At 41.7% G+C, this 16770-nt stretch overlaps 1 protein-coding gene across 2 annotated transcripts in view; it reads left to right on the forward strand.

Annotated features, from left to right (window-relative positions):
• USP13 (ubiquitin specific peptidase 13) overlaps nt 1-16770 on the forward strand; it is a 110390-nt gene that overhangs the window by 72511 nt on the left and 21109 nt on the right. For both annotated transcript variants that reach the window (XM_045788710.2, XM_087861420.1), the window contains exons 13-18: nt 234-408; nt 7007-7095; nt 9418-9540; nt 10895-10921; nt 14246-14389; nt 16243-16409. In XM_045788710.2, the coding sequence (XP_045644666.1) occupies nt 234-408; nt 7007-7095; nt 9418-9540; nt 10895-10921; nt 14246-14389; nt 16243-16409 (725 nt within the window). The remainder of the gene's footprint in view (nt 1-233; nt 409-7006; nt 7096-9417; nt 9541-10894; nt 10922-14245; nt 14390-16242; nt 16410-16770) is intronic.

Genomic DNA, 16770 nt, shown 5'->3' on the forward strand with positions numbered 1-16770 from the left:
CTGTCAGTCTCAAAGGGGAACAGGCAAAAAATATGAATGGTTCACAAAGACTGTTGGCGCCCCTTTAAAGATGGCTTGAGAACAGCCTTTCAGCAGGCTTTTCTGCATCCGTGAAGGGCAACAAGTAAGCAATCCTGCCCTGGCCCAGACATCTGCAGAGAGATTGACCAAAGAGGGTGTTTTCCACTTCAAGAAGATAGAGTACAAGGTCATTCATTTGGTCTTTTTCTCAGATGAGCTGATTGCCTATGAGTTAACGAGAAGGGAAGCGGAAGCAAACAGAAGACCCCTTCCGGAGTTGGTTCGTGCCAAGATACCCTTTAGTGCCTGCCTTCAGGCCTTTTCTGAACCGGAGAACGTAGATGATTTCTGGAGCAGCGCCCTACAAGCAAAGTCTGCGGGTGTGAAGTAAGTGCGCATGTGTGTTCACTTGTGTGTTTGTGCTTGTGTGGTGGTAGTGGGGTGAGGAGGGGCCCTTGAGAGGTGGGGACTGGGTAGGGGAGAGGTGGTGGGGTGTTGTACGAGTCTGCGCACGCTTGCTTGTGTGTAGTGAGATGGGGTTATGATTCATGCAACCCTAATGGTCATAGAGCTCACTTGTGTGAGGCCTGTCCAAGAAACCAGGCTTATAATCTATGCTGTGTGCTAGAGAGGGAATGTCTTCTCTTCTATTTATTTATTTATTTTTGGAAGAAAGTTGTGGTTTATCCTTTATTAGGAATTTGCTTTTTTTTTTTTTTGCCAAAAACTCCCCCGAAACCCCCACCCCTACTACCACATGGCAAAAATGATATTAAAAAAGAGATTACAGAAATACTTAAGACAGTGTTCAATATTTAAACTCCACTATGATCGATTTTAATTCCATAATTAAAGACTTGGCTTAGTATGTGGTGACCGGGGCTCTCGGGGCATCTCGAAGTGGACATAGGGCTTCTGAGCATCGTTCAGATGAGCTGCTTAGGGTGTAGAAGAGCCTCTGTTTCCACATCATGCACCTCATTGTCGGGTACATAAAATATTTTTTTCCCCACTTGATTAATTGTTTTATACAGTCAAGTCCTTGCCAATGCACATCGCACAATTGGAAAAAGAGCACTCAGAGTGGCATAAAATGAAAGGAGGTCTGAAAGTCTGGCCCTGGGAATTTTGCTCCTTTTTGGTATTCTTTGGCCGTCCGTCCTCCTAGCTAAAACGGAGCTCTAGTTGATGCAGCGGGGTGTGAGGCGTGAAGAGCCACGGCTGGATGTTTCTCCCCCCTCGAGTAGCTGGTTCTCTGCAACAGCCGTCGCTCGGGATGCCCCTTTGTTTCAGATGATTGACTTCGTATGTTAAAAATGGGAAAACACAAAGACTTTATTTCAGAAGTGTAAAAAAGGCCATATTATCTTAAAATACTTTTTAAAAATGTTGTTCATATCCAAATGAGATTGATAATAGTCCATTCAGTTATCAGTTATCCATTGTGGAGTAAGTTTTCATGCTAGGATTGCTCAGTTATGGGATCTGTGTGTGTGTGTGTGTGTGTGTGTGTGTGTGTGTGTGCGTGCGTCCTTACAGAGAAGTGTTGGTGAGCTGGCATGTTCAATGCGTGAGATTCACTTCACTGCAGTCTGGACACATTGGGCAGTTAGACATCTACACACTATCTTAGTGGTAGACCCGATTTCTTTCATTATTTTCCCCCCAGTTTTATTGAGATATTGATGACAGTATTGAGATATTGACATATTGCTGCATATTGAGATGAAATGATATTGTATAAGTTTAAGGCGTACAACATGATGATTTTTTTTTTTAACTTTAGTTATTGACAATAGGTGGGAGGTTCCTCAAAGATGGATTCTTTTCTCTTTGTGCTTTAATTCTGATTCCACGTGGGACATAGAAGTGATCAGGGCACCTGACCACCTAGAAAGTCCCCAGCATCAGGTGTAAGCTGCAGAGTGTCCTTCATTCCCTGTCTGCTTAGCCACCCTTTTCTGCTCTTCAGAAAAGTAGAAGTACAAGGTATGACATAGTCTCTGGCCCTTCAGGAAGGAGCCTTCTCATCACTTGGGAAAGGCCCATGTTAAAACGGAGTTGGAAGGCATTAGCTTTCTAGAGTCAGAGGCTCTCACCCCAGGGCAAGTGGTCAGGAGATCTGGATTCTTCTCCCGTGTCCATTTCTCAGCTTATGTTCTATCCTCGGGCAAAGTCACCACCCAATGTCCTTCTGCCATCTGTAATGGAGGAATGATGCTTGCTTACCTGGTTTTCTCCTCAAGTGCTACGAAATATTTAGTTGTAGGCAGTGCTAACATAACTATATAGGGGAGGGGTTTCTGCTTTCTGTAATCCTTAACAGTAGATATTAAATGTAGTTTTCCTTTTCCTCTGTCTTTTATACGTACATGTGGTCTCATGGTTTTATGTATATGAAAAAAGTTAATACTGGATGTATCCAATTGTTAGTAATTGAAAACTGGTCTTTGTGGAAAAAGAAAAAACATGTTTTAGGATAATAAAGCAACTACCACTTTTTGTCCACTTATCATTCCAGGTCATGTGTTAAGCACTTACCATCAATTATCATTTAATCCTCTTGATATTACTATGGGGTAGGTGCTATTATTCTCCCCATTTTATGGATGAGGAAATAAAAGAAGTAATTGGCCAGTAAGTGGCAGACCTGGAATGCATTCAGATCGATTGAGTTCGAAGTTTAAACTCTTAATGCCTCTGTTATATAGTACCCCACATTCCTGTTCATGCTTGCTTATGCTCATATCCTTGTAATCCTTATATAGCCTTGCATATTCCTTTTTTTTTTTTTAAAGATTTTATTTGTTTATTCGACAGAGAGAGAGACAGCCAGCGAGAGAGGGAACACAAGCAGGGGGAGTGGGAGAGGAAGAAGCAGGCTCATAGCGGAGGAGCCTGATGTGGGGCTCGATCCCATAATGCCAGGATCATGCCCTGAGCCGAAGGCAGACGCTCAACCGCTGTGCCACCCAGGCGCCCCCTTGCATATTCCTTATTAGGCCTTACCATGTTTCAAATATTAGTTTTGGGGACGCCAGTTCAGTGGATTTCTAAAAGGGTTTTTTTTTTTCTTTCTTATTTCTAGCAATATAGACATGATCTCCTTACTATATGTTTGGAGCCTTGAATTTTTCTTGTGTCAGACCCAGAGCCTAAAAGGCCAGTAAGAGGCAAAAGGTGTCCTTTTTGTAGATCTTTGGTTAGTATGGACCAGACATAAAGACTTTTCTCTTAAATAGTCCTGAATGGACCGTTTCTGGGAAGAATATTAGTATTTGGAAATTTCATTCATCTAGCAAGTATTATTGCTCACCTGGAATATTCTAGGCAATGAGTTGAACAAGACCTAGTTCCTGCCCTCCAGCAGCTCACGGGTTAAGGGTCAATAGGGAGAGATTTTGTCTTGACTTTTATCATTTATGACGAGGAGAGCACAGTGTGGGTTTCCAGAGCACAAGCTTTAGGTGGACGGGCAGTGTTTGAATCTTAACTGACATGTGACCTTGGCCCAGTGACCCTAAGCCGCTGTTTCCTTATCTGTAAGCGGGGATGATAATAGTACTTTCTTCATAGGGTTGGGCCTGAGGGTAAGGAGAGATAAACTATGCAAAGTGCTTTGTGTAGTGCCCGGAGCAGAGTAAGTGTATGCTATAATTGTTATAACCATTGTTTTTATCTTTCCTTCCTTTTCTTGGCTTTGAGTCGTAAGGTTTGACTGTGGTTGATTAATTATCATATTTTCGACATATTTAATGGAAAGGACAGAACTGTATTTTTTTAGTTGCCAGGTTTTCAATACAATAGACAATCTTAATTTCATGGAAAGGGACAGCTTATATTTTTTTCTTATTAAGGCTTTTGTAGTGTTTTTGCCTCAATTATAATTAGTGAACAGTTGATATAGTTTAGATAATGATAACAGGTTGTCAATAGACCGCACAGTAGTGTTGTCAGGCACTATTCTAAGCACTTTGCTGACTCATTTAGTTCCCATAGCAGGTTTTGGAGGTAAATTTGCTGTCTGTCTACCTAGATCTATTTGAATGACTTACATTCTAATGGTCTTTATTAAAGATACAACTTTTCAAGAAAAATTTTGATTTCCAAGAATGAATTTTAGGAATGAAAGAGTAAGCGGTGCTTACTTTGCTAGATTTCGGTAACAAACTTGTTGTCCCAAACCTGCAACTAATGAATGCAAATTATTAATTTTGACATTATTTTGAACAAATATATATTGAGCAGTAGTTACTACCTGTGTAATTTAATTTGAGACCCTGTAGAGGCTACAAAAATGAATAAAGTGCATTTACTTAACAGGGCAAATGTAATGTGGGTGTCATACAACCTGATTTCTGGTACTCTCAGATTGGTAGTTACCCACAGCAAAGGGATGTGTTAAATTACCCACCCCTCCCCCACCCAACCTGGCCTCCAGTTCCCTGTGCTGCCCCTTGCCCCCTGGTATCACCAGCTGATTTACTCCCCCAGCTACTGACCACAGAGCAACTGCAAGAGTCTTGGGGCTTCTGAACCATATTTTGGAAGTCATTGATTTACTGATGACTTTTGGCTGATCTCACTGTTACATGTTTTCCAGCTTTTAAGTTGATGGGATGAGAGGAAGAGGTCAATCAGAAAGGTGACATTTTTACATTAGTTGATAAAACTGGATGGAGTTTGTTGGATTTTGGTGAAATTAGGACTTGGCTATATTTAAGTAAGAATGATGTTTATTACTGCTTCTCAGAAAATAGGAAAACCTAATTAGAGGTAATATGATAATTTCTGAAGACTGAACCAGGATAATAATAGATAAATTCCTTAGGATGGTTAATCTCCTTTTTTTGAAAGAACTCCCTTAACATTATTGCCTATAGGCTTCTACCATCCTTATGATGGAGAATTTGGGATCCAGAGAGGTTAAGTGACTTGCCTGGGGCAAAAAACAGGTCAGCAACAGTCTGAGTCAGTGTCCAACGCTTGGTGGATTCTAGCTCTTTTATGACAAAATAATCATGCGAATTTCCTAGGTATACATAGTATATATTCTAGTGTGCCAAGTGGTTTCACATCATTTCATGAACATTGCACAGCTCTGGAAGGTAGATATTATCAATAAATCTGTTTTGTAGATGTGGAAATGGAGCCTCAGGGAGGGTCAGTGATTTGTTCACATTTGGAGTGAATTATGTAGCATATCTTAGACCCAAATCCACATCTTCTGACCCTTTTTTTGGATAGTGCTCTGTCCCTGTACTGTGGTTTCTCTTCTACACTAGGGGGCAGCAATACACTTGTATTTGCTTTCTGAATTCTGGGAGGATGCATTCCAAGTGGAAGGTGATGGCTTAGATTTGAAAAGTCGAGTTTGTGGGGACAGTGTTCTAGAATCTTTTTATTTATTTATTTATTTATTTATTTATTTATTTATTTATTTATTTATTTATAAAAAAGATTTTATTTATTTATTTGACAGAGAGAGACAGCCAGGGAGAGAGGGAACACAAGCAGGGGGAGTGGGAGAGGAAGAACCAGGCTCCCAGTAGAGCAGGGAATCCAGTGTGGGGCTTGATCCCAGGACCCTGGGATCACGCCCTGAGCCGAAGGCAGACGCTTAAGGACTGAGCCACCCAGGCGCCCCTAGAATCTTTTATTTTAAAAGATACATATAGTATTTGCCTACAGCTTATTTTCTTTCTTACATATACCTACTCTATCCACATTGACACTGACGTAGAAATGGTTGTTATAACCAAGATGATACATGTGGAGAGAATGAGCTGGAACTGGGGCATGGATTTGGTGTACTAGGTGAATAGTCTGCATAAAATTGTCAAAGCAAAGTCCAGGCAATTCCTGAAAGTTTGAAGGGAAACTCGAGATATTGACCATATGTATTAATTTAAAAATTTAAGGTTAAGATTAAGATATTTAAGATACTTAACTAAAAAGCTAAATCTGAACCTTAAATCTTTAAATATATATATGTATATGTATGTGTATGTGTATATATGTATGCATATATATATACACACATACATACATCGATACCCCTTTAGGATCCATGGATTTTAGATACAGTAGTATTTTAATGAGGCTTTGGCATTTCCAATAGTCAACCTCAACCAAAGTTCCACTGAATGCTCCTCAGGCCAACTTTGTGTTGTAGGATAGTGATTCATGGGAGGGGTGGCTGGGGGGTATGTCAGGATTGCTTGGGGAGCCTTTCAAACCATACATGTAAGCACAGAGCAGACGCATGCCTGCACACTCCTGCAAATGTAATATGTGTGTATACACACACACACACACACACACACACACACACACACACACACAGAGTTGACCCTTGAACAACACAGGTTTGAACTGTGTGGGTCCTTTGGGCTTTTTATAGTACAATGCTGTATTTTCTCTAGCTTATTTTATTGTGAGAATACAGTATATAATACATATAACCTAAAAATGTGTGTTAATTGACTCTTGATATTATTGATAAGGCTTCTGGGCAGCAGTAGACTATTAGTAGTTAAGTTCTTGGGGAATCAAAAGTTATATGTATATTTTTTACTACAAGGCAGGGGGTCAGCACCCCTAACCTCTGCATTGTTCAAGGGTCCACTGTACTAAAATCTAACAAGGGCTTTAGAAAAAAACAAATGTCTATGGTTGAAAATACTTTTCAGAAATACAAAGCCCCACAGCAAAGTAAAAGTGTAATTTTGCAACATGCTCCAGATCCTTCTCAAAGGACACCGTTGTCCTCTGTTAAACACTTTGTCCTTGTGAGAAGGCCAGGACGAGTGACTGGGGTGGGTGCGTGTGTGTCAGCTAATGTCTGTTTGCGTGTTCCTCCTCTTCGGTGCAGTGGCTGGCGCGGCCAGGTAGGCCTCGGACAATCAGCTTGTGATGCTTCAAAAACTATATTCACGATTCTTATTGCCTTGTTTCATTGATCTAATCCCCTTGTGTTTCCCAGAACATCTCGCTTTGCCTCATTCCCTGAATACTTGGTAGTGCAGATAAAGAAGTTCACTTTTGGTCTTGACTGGGTTCCCAAAAAATTTGGTAGGTATCTTTTGCATGCTTTTGCTTAAAACATCAAGTTAGCCATTGGAAAAAAATGGCATCTGAAGGGGCCCGTGTGGTTGGCTGTCAGAAATAGTTCCATGTCATTCATTTCCCATCATCCCCACCTTACTCTTTTGAGTCAAGAGCATAAGATACGCACTGACAATGAAAATCACCCCATGTTACCCATCCCTCTAATAATGCATTCTGGAATGACTGGGCTCCAAGAGTGAAAATGGGACCCCCATGTTATCAAATGAACAATGCTTCCCAAACTTTAACATGCATACAAATCACCTGGGCTCGTGGCAGAATGCAGGGGCTAGTTCAGCAGGTCTGGGGTGGGGCCTGGGAGTCTTTATTTCTCACAAGCTCCCCGGCGATACTGATGCTGCTGGTGCTGCTGGTCCAAAGCCCACACTTGGAGGTGCAGGTAACCGAAGATACATGCTCCTCTTAATAGCTCTCCTCGGCCTCCGAAGCAGGCAGGTGTGGCTAATCACAGTCACTTACAGCATACAAATTTTATTAATAATAAAATGAGTACAGTCAGTTGCATGAAATTGTCAAAAAAAGGATTTGATTTGGCTTCGTTGGGCTTTTTTCTGGCTAATTTTAAAGGCCCTTGACCCTTGTTAGAGGTCCGAGTTTTCCAGGCAGTGTGTAAGAACCTTTTCTCCATCATCAGGATCCAAAGTCAAGGTGTTATTAGGCGGTCCCCCGTGCCACGGAAGGATGTACGGTTTTACCCTTTGTCATTTCTCAAGCAAGCCCCTCAGACTGTCTGCCAGTCTTTTAAAGGTTTTATGTTTCTGAGTGCTTAAAAAACGACAACTCAGGCCTTACACTGGTTCATGAAGCACTCACCGGCTCATCTGGAGAGGGTAGGTAAAAAGAAAGTGAAATCGGCAGGACTGATTTCCCCGGGAGCCTCCAGCACTCAGTTGCCACGGCCTTTGTTTGCCACGTGACAGGACACAGGGCCGTGGCTGAGTCTGCGGCTCATCTTCGATTTTCCCGGTGCAGCGATTTTGTGGGCAGGATGCTCACCACTCAGCCTGTCCTCTGTGGACCTGAGAGGTACCTGAGAGACAAGGCTGCTTTCTCCTAAAGCCTTGCAGCTGCTTTGGAAACAGCGTTCTTATTTTTCGCTGTCCTTGGAATTTCCGTAAAGGGTAAAAAATTCAGATCAGATTTCATAGACTTGCTGAATTTAAAGGAGCCTCAAAGCTTGCTTTAATGAACCTGAACTTCTCTGTGGAAGAACAGTTGTATTGATTTTGTGGGTCAGACATTATGTTTGTTTTGTTGTCCCCTGAGATTGACAAAAAATTTTTTTACTAAGCTTTTTCTTTGGGTTGTTGTTTTAAACTAGGATTTACATACCTGGCCTCATAACTGGTTTTGGGGATAGTATTTTCAAGTCCTGTTTGCCAGCCCGAGAGACCTATTCCACACCAACATTTGGACCCATTTTTCATTATTATCTCATCTGAATAGAATACTAAATCTCAACAGGCTCTTAGACCGATAAATTTTGTATTTGAGTAAGTCAGCCCAATAACAACTGACCTGAGACGTTAAAAAAAATTTCCCAAGACTAATACACTTGAGATCGAATTTATTTCTTTAGAACTTCATTCCTTATTACCTTGGTGAGACTGATCACTGCGGCCATCAGGCTCTGAGAAAGCGCGTAATCTAGGGGCTGCAAACTCGACGGCCTCAGATGGACGGGGGATGATGCGAACGATGGGGTACATTGGATATAAGGAACGTGTAGCCTAGCTATCTTGGTCTTTCTTGGGTATTTCCGCTTTGGATAAAGACGCGGCTCAGAAAACCATAAAAATCAGAATCGCAAATATGCCGCTCAGGGTCACGGGGACAGTCGTGAGCAGTGGGCTCTGTGTCTCGCAGTCCTGTGGGGCACATGTTATCTAGAGTGGAAGCTGAAGAGCAGCCCCAGGCCACTTGTTACCATATGAGAATATTTGTTTTTCAAAATAATCTGGAATGAAATCTTCTGATTTAAAAATTGAATTTGTTTCCAATGTTTTAAAAACATCAGACATTCTGTTTGCTACCACTGGTCTTTGGGCTCCCAGTTTGCACCCTCTGGCTTGTTCAGTGTGAAATGCTCTGTCCTTTCCCCCGGTTCTCCATGAAATCTAACTAGTCTCAGTGAGTCTGCTGGTCCAGGGATCTACTCCAGGGGCCTGAACAACATTCCCTTAGCTCTGCCTAGAGGTGCTTGCTTTGGGGGGCGATTGTGGGTTTTTGGAGAGTCCAGCGAATGTAATCTCTCTCACTTTGTAGATGTTTCTATTGATATGCCAGACCTACTTGATATCAACCATCTCCGAGCCAGGGGGTTACAGCCAGGAGAGGAGGAACTTCCGGACATCAGCCCCCCTATAGTCATTCCTGATGACTCAAAAGGTACCACCTTCTGCCAGGAGGATGTTCTCCTACCCTCTCCCCACCCCACCCCCAGTGGAAGAGTCTCTTCTCATCCCTTGGCCATCTGCCTGTGTTGTGACCCATCATCGACACACAGTAGTGAGGCCTGGCCGCAACTGTAAACTTCAAGCCGACATGGGAAGAGGGACAGACCCATCATGAGTAGTTAAAACGGACCTGCAGAAATCACTGGCAATAGAGGGCAGCAAATCTCCAATAAAGTTTTTAGGTTATGTTGCCTCTGGCGTCCCTCTCTCCTTCCCTCTCCTTCCTGCAGGTAAATGGGCGTGTAGGGAAGAGAAGGAGTGTGCTTTTAGTAGGCTCTCAATCTTGAGGTGCTGTGTCATGTCGGGAGTACCTCTGGATAACCCAAAGGGGAAATTCAGTAGTGTGCGTTGGTTTAAAAATCTTGACCACATTTCACCTCCCCAGCTTTGTCACTGTTTCATAGCAAGGGAGGAGTTTGCCCTGTGAAGGCGAAATTTTTGTTCAGAATACTTAGCTTTTTCAAGGAAAAGTACATGCAGAAAATAATTGTTTCACTTTTGTGGATCCAAGGACAGTGTCCAAAAAATCTCGGTTTCATTTTTAGCTCAGTTACTGATGAAATCAGTTTCATTCTGTTTCATTTGCTCACCTGTTTACTTAATGTTCACCTTTGTAATCAGTTGATTAGGTCAATTAATAGTGATAGAGCACGCTGGGCCCCTCTTCCACAGGTTTCTCATCAGTTGAACATTGAATATTATTGGTGACCATATTCAAGTGCAAAAGAAGGGTAAGGTGAATCCAGGAGGAGCAAGATAGGATTCAAGATAGGCCTCTATGTTCCATTATTCCATTATTCTCGGACGCTAAGTCAGATGTTAAATTGTAGAGTGTGGAGAGTAGAGAAGGGACCTGCATGCGGGACACTCTGGGTTATGTGGTATGCGTGGCCCATTAAAGGGGCCAGAGAGCAGAGTTCACTGGGAGCATCAGAGGAGTACAGGCTGGTTTATTAGCACTGCTCCTGCTTTCTCTGATGTTCTTAACAGAATCCTTAGTTTGTAATTATACGAAGTTCTTAGAAATGCAGGGAGATAAATTATTTAGTTCATTAAGATGATAATTATGTTTTACCTGGTTGAAATGTCTGAAACCTGTTTATTTTCACTCCCTACTGTAATGATTTCATGTGCAGGCTGGGTGTGGTGGGGTGCTGAGGGGTTGACAACAGCGTGGGATCCCTCGGGGTGAGGGATTAGGGATTGCCCTGCATGGACTCTTTTTCTTTCTCTAGAACTCTTTGCCATGCTTTGGTCTCATTCTCTGCCTCTCTGTTAATTTCCAGATCGCCTGATGAACCAACTGATAGACCGTATGTATCTTTCGAAATTTTTCTCAGTGTCCTACAGTTGTCATTGGTCTGACGTTTATCTGTGGGAATTTCATAAAGGGGCATTGTTCTCTGCATGTGTGTGTGTGCAGCTTTTCCTGGGTGGGAATGACTCTTTGTCTGCAAGTTGAGTTAGCAGCACATGTAAACCGGACGCACGGTGATTAGCGGCTCTGTGGCTCAGGAGAGCGGTCACCAGCATGAAAACCAACCAGCGCTGGACTGGAAACGTGGCCCTGCTGTTTATGACGGCAGGCTGGAAATGTGTGCTTCGCTTCTCTGAGCTTTAGTCTCCTCACATGTGAGGGTGGGCTCAGGTGGCCATTTCTTCCCACTCTGGGCACGAGTAGGGCTCTTTCTGCAGTGACAGCCCAGTGGCCAGGCATTTTTGCCCTTCTTGCTGTGGGACATGTAGTGAAGACTCATGACTGAGAGGACATGGTAACATTAATTAATACTCTTAAGGTTAGTAGTGTCATTGGATAGTCTGTTAATTTTATAGTCTTTCAGTTCCTTAATCCTCTAGGAGTTGATAACTCATGGTTTTCTGAAAAGAACATAATAAACTGTTTATAGTGAATATTTGGATATTAATTAGGAGGAAGGGAGAGTGTTTAACACTAAATACTGAATCTGTTATCTACAAAGCCCTTCTGGAGACAAACTATTGTTAATTTAGAAGTTCATGTGTTTTACACTGCAAATGATTGCTCACGTGGCTTAGACCTCCACATTTCCTTTCCTTGGTTGGTTATGATTTGCTCATTGCTAGAAACTGTTAGGGTCAACGAGGGTCTTGGGAAAATCATTGCCTCGGTGAATAATCTAATTATAATAATGACAATGGTTGTTAATACTTTGGAATGGTTACCATGAGTCTTATTGCGTTTATTATTTCACAAATTCTTTCAATAGTATATAACTTTACTATTTATATAAAATCCAGATTCTCATTTGATTATCACAGTAAGAAGGGCAGGGCAGGTGACCTTTTACAGAAGATAAAACTGAGACTCAGGAAACTTCAGAGACCCAAGAGCTGGGAACAGAACCTGGGCTGGAAGTCCACAGTGTGCTTTTCAGGCCACTTGACCTTTTCTGGCATGTGAGAGGTTTGCTGGCTGCTCCTGATCCTGCAGAGGGCTGGCCTGCAAGGCTCTTGCCCCGGGGGAGGTGATGGGTGGTGGGCGCTGACTGGGCCAGAGGAGTCTGTCTCTGACCGGGAGCACTCAGCAGTTTCCAGGGTTCATGGTTTGGCCATTGATTTCCTCCCGGATCTAAGCCTGCTGTCTTATCAGCAACTACCTGTACTCAACAGGAGAAAATAGAATTATCTGGGATTGTTTGACATTTGCATCGAAACTTCTCAGATTTTTAAAGAATAACTTTAACTCTTTTCTTATTATGAAAGTAAAAAGATACTTACAAACTGGGTTAGCAGTAAGAGTCATTTATGGTTTCATCACTCATCTATAACCATTGTTAACACTTGGCGTGTATCCTTCCACTGGCCTTTACCTGTGCCTGGCTCACTTTTATTTTTCACAAAAATGGTATTAGATGTTTTCAATCTAATATGTTATTAGAGACACACATAGCCACTCATTAAGCTGCACTTCTTAAATTGCATTGTAGGGAACATTAGAGTCTTACAAGATGTTGAAAGGTGTTCCATAGAAAGAGTTTCCTAGTTTCCTTACCGTAGAAATCTTTAAGACAGGACTTTTGTGTCTTCACTATGCTAATAATGCACAATGTTAATTTCTAAGGGGAGAATAGAGAATGTAGATTTTAAAACTTCTTTGGCCATAGAAACCCCTTGTTTTGTGGTTCAATAATGACGTCTCTCTTAGAACACTAAGGTGTCATAGAACACAACTTGGGAATCATCACTGTCCTAAATCATTGATTTCTTAAAATTTGGTCTTGGAAGGAGGTTCTGTGTATCCTCCTTGTAAGAGAGAACTTTGATAAGCACATTTTCTTTTTCTTTTTTCTTTTTTTAAAGAAAGAGAGCATGGGTGGGCGGGGGGAGGGAGAGTTGAGCAGGAGGGGGAGTGGAAGAGGGAGAGAATCTTAAACAGGCTCCATGCCCAGCATGGAGCCCGAGGTGGCGCTTGATCTCACGACCCTGAGATCATGACTGAGCTGAAATCAAGAGTCAGGCACTTAACTGACTGAGCCACCCAGGTGCCCTGATAAACACATTTTCAATATAGTTTTTATAGAACAGATATTTCCAATCCTCAGTTCTACTGCTACTATTCAGTTCTACTAATTGCCTTTTTGGCAGAATTTTCAGTAGATTAGAGACCTCAGATGTGGAAAACATAAGGGATGTATTTTGTGCTCCTGTTCCCCTCTAGTTGTTGGATAATTTGAGGGCACTATGTAGGTTTGCATGTGTGCACACATGCACACACATATGTGTATACATGTAAGCACACGTGTATATGCATGTTCAAATGTGTATACATAAACATACAGATGTGTATATATACACAGGTACACATATGTATTATAGACACATGTATTTGTGTTTACACATACATATATGTATATACACATGCCTATAGGTTTTTATGTATATTTGATACATTATATATACATACGTGTGCATATATGCATACATGTATACATACACATATACATACACATACACATACATCTCCGCCAATATCTATATATCATTATGAAAAGAAAAGAAAACAAGACTCTCTGTGTCTAAGCCCACATTAGGTTTATAAAGCTATCTCTTTTTAATATCTTAAATGTATACCGTTACAGAACATAGTCTGTCCTTCTATACTTAACATTTGGTCTGTCCATTTCCCAGAGCTGATTATTTCCTTTGATTGCTGATACACCTAAAGGCCTGGCATAGCTTCCTGCGAGATTTAAGGAATAGGCTTTTGGGCCTGTGGATGATGCTTTTCTCTTCAGATCTCAGTGATAGGAGAGGCTGCTGTAGGAGAGGTCTTGAGAAAGATCTGAGAGGCCGAATGGTTCTGGGAATACACTCAATCTCCCCATATGAAATTAAGGAATTGTTTTTCAGTGCTTGCGTTGTCCAGGTAATTACCGTGATTCCTACTTAGGTCAAAGATATTTAAGCTCAAATAGCTTAATATTTAGATGAATTCAAACAAAATGAAGTTAAACCACCATTTATACACCAAACAAAATAGCACTTTCTTTTGATACATGTGGCTAGTGGATGAGGGGAAGCTAGGATGAGGAGAAAGAGAGATTACATTTTAAGAGAGTTTATGTTTTTACACCAGAGTATTCTGTTGTGCTCCGTAGCCTCAGAAATTGATGAGTCATCAGTGATGCAGCTGGCTGAGATGGGTTTCCCCCTCGAAGCGTGTCGGAAGGCTGTGTACTTTACTGGAAATATGGGAGCTGAAGTGGCCTTCAACTGGATCATCGTTCATATGGAAGAGCCAGGTGGGTGGTCGGAAGAGGGGGTAGCTTTGGAGTCTGATGGGCTCCTCAGTGATGCTAAGCCTTGGTCCTTCCATGTCCTCTGAGTGGGTCCCAGAACTTGCCTTTTGAGCTCCTAATTTAGCTTCTTCACTCACTTTTTCCTGCCCCTTATAATTTACACTCTTAGCTCACTTCGTTTCTGCTGCAATGAGGGGGCTCTTTGCCTATGAAGCAAACTCACAGTGTTCGCCTTTACTCTTTTCTCTCTTTCTTTCTTTCTTTCTTTCTTTCTTTCTTTCTTTCTTTCTTTCTTTCTTTCTTTCTTTCATAATAGCTTTCTTGAGATGTAATTCACCCTTTTAAAGTCTATAATTCAGTGGCACAAAGACCACTAGAAAGACGTGGGCTATACAGGCATGTGTCAGAGATATTGCTGGTTTAGTCCCAGATGACCACAGTAAAATATCACCTTAAAGTGAGTCAAATGAGTTTTTTCCAGTGCCTAGAAAAGTGATGTTTACACCATTCTGTAGTCTATGAAGTGTATAATAGCATTATGTCTAATAAATGTTCATACTTTAATTGCAAAGTCAGATGAAGTGCAATAAATTGAGGTCCGCCTCCACTTCTAGAAGAAATGATAAGGACTTGAAATAGAAAAATGTGCATGAAGAAATGGGGGCTGTTTAGTTAGCTTTTGCTTCTGTCTATTTATATTAAGGTAGAATTCACATACCATAGAATTTACCCATTTGAGGTGTACATTTCCGTGCTTTCTCTTAAATTCATGGAATTCTGCAGCTGTCACCACTAAAAGAACATTTTGCTGTAGGGACACACAAGCTATTTATCTTTTCATATATTGGTGGACATTTGGGCGGTTCCTGGTTTTTGATTGTTGTGAATACTGCGGCTATAAACATTTTGAGTACACATTTTTGTGTGAACATGTTTTAATTTCTCTCGAGTAGAGTTGCTATGTCATATGGTAACTCCACGTTTACCTTTTTGAGGAACTGCCAAAGTGTTTTCCACAGCAGCTGTACCATTTTACATTCTAGCACCGCGTGTGAGGGTTCCAGTTTCTTCACATCCTCACCAACACTTGTCATTGTTGTTCTTATTACAGCTGTTCCAGTGGATGGGAAAATGGTAGCTCACGGTGGTTTTCATTTGCATTTCCCTGATGACTAATGATGTGTAGAGCAACTTTCTGTGCTTGTGGGTAATTTATGAAGGCATGTCTTTGGGCATTTGGAGAAATGTCTATTCAAATCTGTTGCCCATTTTTAAGGAGGTTTTTTGGTTTTTTTTTAGTGTTGAGTGGTTCTTTTCATATTCTGAATACAAGCACCTTACCAGATACATGATGTGCAAATATGTTCTCTCATTCTGTGAGTGTTTTCACTTTCTTGATGGCATTTTTTGAAGTACAAAAGCTTTTAATTTTGATGAAGTCGAATTTATCTATATTTTTACTTTGTCACTTGTGTTCATTGCCTAACTCAAGGTCTCTCCATTGAGGTCAGGGAGCCGTTTTGAGTTAATTTTTGAATATGGCCTGAGGCGGGGGTCCAGCTTCATTCTCTTGCGTGCGGACATGCACTTGTTCCAGCACCATCTGTTGAGAAGACTGCCCCGTCCCCATTGGAATGGTCTCGGCACCCTTGTCAGAGCTCAACTGACCATAAATCTGCGGGTTCATTTTTGGACTCTCTGAATCCTATTCAGTTGATCTATAGGTTTATACTTATGTCAATACCAGCTTTCTTCATTATTATAGCTTTGTAGGTATTTTTCCTTCTTAGCTCCATGGTGTTGTTTATCTCAAGACTAAAAAAAGGAAAAGGTCTGAGCGTGATTGTCTTCCCCAGATTTTGCCGAACCGCTGACCATGCCTGGTTATGGGGGAGCAGCTTCTGCTGGAGCCTCTGTTTTTGGTGCTACTGGACTGGATAACCAACCCCCGGAGGAAATTGTAGCTATCGTTACCTCCATGGGATTCCATCGGAATCAGGCTGTTCAGGCGCTGCGAGCCACGGTAAGCAGAGAGCCTGTGTGTGAGAAAACCTCCTCTTACCAGAGGCCATGTGCATTGCTGTCAGCAGCAGTGGAGACTTCCCAGTGGCCCTCGATCACTTTGAATCATGCTGGTTTCACTCTGTACCCCACCGTGGCCCCCAGAGATTCATTTGCATATATTCTCTGTACAGCTAAAATAAATATTGGGGGAAATGATACAGTTTAAGAATAGGGAATAAAAAATAAAAAAACAACAGGGAGATAACGCAGCTGGGGCAAGATGAAAGTAACTGAAAGACCAAACCGAAAGGAAGTCCGTATCACCTGAGTGTTTATGCGCGGGACTCCAAGATTTGACTTGGAGCTTCCTTGTGGCCTTG

This window comes from Ursus americanus, chromosome 4 (genome assembly GCF_024610735.1).
Source record: "Ursus americanus isolate L20-20 chromosome 4, mUrsAme1.1.p, whole genome shotgun sequence".
NCBI classification, from domain to species: Eukaryota; Metazoa; Chordata; class Mammalia; order Carnivora; family Ursidae; genus Ursus; species Ursus americanus.